The 4,018-nt window shown below is 57.0% G+C and overlaps 1 protein-coding gene across 1 annotated transcript; it reads left to right on the forward strand.

Moving 5' to 3' along the window:
- Positions 1-1,108: 1,108 nt before the first annotated feature.
- On the forward strand, positions 1,109-3,641 carry LOC136364437 (C-type lectin domain family 2 member H-like). The gene is made up of 5 exons (XM_066324389.1): positions 1,109-1,501; positions 1,870-1,965; positions 2,067-2,248; positions 2,430-2,530; positions 3,198-3,641. Exons 1-5 carry the CDS (start codon positions 1,192-1,194, stop codon positions 3,310-3,312), a joined length of 804 nt encoding a protein of 267 aa, XP_066180486.1. The 5' UTR covers positions 1,109-1,191; the 3' UTR covers positions 3,313-3,641.
- Positions 3,642-4,018: the final 377 nt, after the last annotated feature.

The raw sequence follows: 4,018 nt of genomic DNA on the forward strand, positions 1-4,018 counted from the left end.
CGCATCCCGCCCGCTGCGGGGCCGAGGCTTCTCGGCGCTGCCTTCTGTGCCAGGAGCCGCTCGGAGCTGGCAGGCAGGGAGCCAAAGCGGCTGTGCCCGCGCTCGGTGTCCCCGGGCTCCGAGGCGCCGGGGCGGGGAATCTGGATGTGAAAGAGGTTCACTTCATTAGAAAAATTTGTAACTTGAATAAAAAATTAGACTATTAGGATACAGAAATAAAGCAAAAGATTCTACAGCTGGGTGACCTTGCATTTAGCCAATAGTACACTTTCTTTGGAAAAGGCTCGCTCCTTAAAAATATCAGCCTATTGCATATTCATAAAATCACATATATGATTCAAACATTCCTTTTGACTGTGAATTTCTTTGTTCAGTTTCAACTTCCTTGCAGCCATTTTATATTGTAGACCCATCTGCTAGTGGCTCCATTCGGTCTGACAGAAGCTGTTCAATAAACTCCTCTCCTGGAGTTTGTGGACGTTTTCATCAGGATAAAATACTGAAAAAGGCAGGTCCCCTGAAGCTTTGGTCAGTACTCTTCATCTGCATAGAATCATTCAGATATGCAAGAGGATTTTCTCCATCCTTTTGGTTTAGCGGGTTTGACACCATGAAAACAGTCCCTTACTTTGATATCATCTTGTAGCCTAAGAAATATATATATATATATATTCATCACACAAATTTATAATAAGTTTCATTAACAGTAGAAGTAAAAAATAGAGGAAAACCTGCCCTTACGACACATACAGTGTTTAATATTTGTGAAAAATAAACATTATCATACGCATTTATAGCACGGGGAAAATCCAGAGCAGCTGCTTCTTCTTCCCCCTCGGCAGGCGGACTCCGAGCCGCAGCTGTCCTGTCCCCGCCGCAGCCGGCAGCTCGCAGGCGTTGTCAGCGCTGTCCCGGCACGGAGCCGGGCTGCAGCGGCTGCAGAGCCCCAGGGGCCGGGGCTGCGGGCACCGGAGAGCTCCCGGGGGCTGCGCTTGTCTCCGCAGGTGCTGCCGCAGCGTCGGCGGAGCGGGGACAGGGCGGGACTGAGCTGGCAGCGCCTTGCCGAGCCTCGGTGTCCCGCAGGGCCGGGACCAGCAGTGACCTCTCCCCGTGTCCCTTTCAGAGTGCCATCAGCGCGGGTGTGAAGTTGTTGCCGAGGCCGATCTCCGAAAGGCTTTTTCAGCGCTCCTGATGTCTCGAGATCAAAGTACTGTTTCTTCCCAGAAAACGGATTCTGGCTGTGACCTGGAGGAGAGGGAATTCTGCTGCATCCATGGAGTTGTGAAGGGGCTTCTGCGTCTCCTGGAGCAACCAGCAGCCGGGGTTACACACTTGCCTGGGGTGCAAAAAGCCACTTGTCATGAGCAGGGCGATGGAACTCGTGAGCGTGCAGCGAGTGAGGATGTGGAGCGTGGACTGTGCCCCAGTGATGGGAGTGTGAGGAAGCCCCCGCATCCTCAGGGCACATCAGCCATCGGCAATGGACACAGAGAATTCCCGAGTGAGTGCACAGCCAGCCCTGTGGCCACTGGAGAGGGGAAAGTGTCTCCTCCCAAGGACAGGGCTGGCAGGTGTGTGGCTGTTTCCCGACGTCTGGAAGAGGCCTCGTGCTCTGCTCGGCCCCATCAGTGGCTGGAAGCAACAGCCCCAGCTGTCCCCAGGGCTGTGCAGTTCTCCTGCTGCAGCCTGTCCCCAGCCCTGTGTCCCTGGCTGTCCCCAGCCCTGTGTCCCAGGCTCTTGGCTCCCTGGCTGCCAGCTGAGTGAGGGCCACACTGGCTGAGGGCTCCCTCCTGTGCTCCCTGGGCACTGGGGGAGCAGATTGGAGGGCCGCCTCTGGTTCTGGCAGCCAGCAGCTCTTTCCTGCTGCAGGCAGGTGGTTCAGGGCCCATGCCGTGGTCACCTTGGTGCTGACTGTGCTCGTGTCCCTGGTGCTGGCTTTGGGGGTGGCCTTGGCTGTGCAGTCAGGTAAGGGAGGGGCAGCACCTGGGCCCAGCCCCTCGGGGCAGAGCGGGCTCCCTGCTCCCTGCACAGGGGAATCCTCAGAGCTTCTCCTCTTCCCCCTCCAGCACCACAGCTTCCAGTGACACCTGCCACTCCCCAGTGTGTTCTGGGCTGTCCCTCTGGCTGGGTTGGCTACAACGGGATCTGCTACTACCTGTCCAGGGATTTTGGCACCTGGGATGAGGGTGAGGAACGGTGCTCCGAGCTCGGGGCCTCCCTGGCCATTGTCAAGGATGAGGAGGCCACGGTGAGTGAGGGGCTGCGGGCGCTGTGGGGTGGCTGAGGGGAGCCTGGGGGTGCTCCTGGGCCGGGCTGGGGGCTGGCAGGGCTGGGGGTGCAGCCCTGTCCCGGGGCCTTGCGGGGAAGGAGCCCCGGGCACGTGTCCCCCCGAGGGCCCGGGGCAGCTCCCACTCCTCTCTCCTGGGCAGGATTTGCTCTTCCCCCTCCGCGGGAACGGCGATTTCTGGCTCGGGCTGCGCAGGCGGGGCCAGCACCTGCACTGGGGGGACGGCAGCAACTTCAGCTCCTGGTGAGTGCCGGGGAGCCGGGCAGTGCCGCGGTGTCGTGGCTATTCCTGCCCTGGGTAACCCTGACACCAACGGCAGGGAAGGTACTCTCTAGTGACCGGGTCACCTTTGAGATCCTGTGGGTCCTGACTGGCCCTTGGCTGGAGGCAGTGATGGCGCGAGATAGAAAGAGGGGACACTGTCGAGGGTCAATCAAACTGGGTTTATTAGCCCAGGGTGTCTGCCTCAACAGAGACCCTTGTGCAGTAACTTTTATACGGGGGTGGTACAGAGGGATGGGTTCTGTGTGGGTCCAATCAGAGGTAACTCAGGCGTGGCTCATAACATAATAGACAAACAGGGGAACAAACCAGGGTGGGATAGGAGGGGAAATCTAGAATCCTGTCCTATCACTCGAGGCTCTCCCTAGAACCTTCCAGACGTAGGGAGAGGCCTCGAAGTGACAGGCAGGGCCCATGGGTTACATAACGAATGATTGACAGGAAACAGGAACAGGGGTAAAGCAAGCGGGGAATAACCGAAGGGGTACATGGAAGAAACCATTACAAATAACTTCAAGTAATAAAAACATACCTAACCAAAAACACACCACCACAGGGCAGGGCATGGGGGGACAGGGGCACAAGGTGTTCCCCTGGCACCCAGCGCTGCCTCTGCTCCTCCTTGCAGGGTTCCTGTCCTTGGCGATGCAGAGTGTGTGTACCTGAGTGACCATAAATTCTGGAGTCAGAGCTGCTCAGATGAGCGGCCGTATCTGTGCAGCAAGGCCCGAGCTCCCCTGTGACAGGGGCTGGAGAAAGGACCTTCTCCACGCTGGGCAGTCCCAGCTTCACCTCTTCCCATGGCGCAGGGCTGTCCTTCCTCAGCTGCCCCCTGTGCCTGGCACTTACTCTCAAGGTCCCCTCAGTGCCTGTGCCTCCCCACTGCCAACGCCGGGCTGGGTGTTCAGAGGAAAAGTCTCTGCAATCCATCCTCCCACCGATGCTCCCTGCAGTCAGTGGATTGCCCTCATTACACAATAAACTCCAATGGGGAATTGTGGAGGTGGGCGGAGCCCCGGCTGCTCTGCCTTGGAGGGAGCTAAGCTGAGGAGTTAAGGAAGAATTTCGCAACTTCAGTCAGAGTACTTAAGACAAAGACAAACTTCTTAGCTAGGCGATTTGGCTGGAGACTCACAAGCTTCTTCGGGGTTTTATGTAGATCTGTTACAATTGATTGGTTCTGTACCCTTTTCCTCCCACCCTGGTGTCCCATAAAAACCTTTGAGTTTCCTCTGGTCAGCAGAGGTTTCTCGTCCCTGGACCCCTTTCGCTGGTACCCTCTCAATAAAGTACCACCTGCGGAAATTCCATACGTGACCTTGAGACTGCCCACGAGCTCCCCAGGAGCCTCCTCCTGCTCCTGCCTTTGATTCCCAGCATCCAGGTCTTCATCATCCCCATCTGAGAGATCAAACTCCTCCTCTTCATCCAGGTCATCAGAAGCCAGCT

Source organism: Sylvia atricapilla, chromosome 8, assembly GCF_009819655.1.
Source record: "Sylvia atricapilla isolate bSylAtr1 chromosome 8, bSylAtr1.pri, whole genome shotgun sequence".
NCBI classification, from domain to species: Eukaryota; Metazoa; Chordata; class Aves; order Passeriformes; family Sylviidae; genus Sylvia; species Sylvia atricapilla.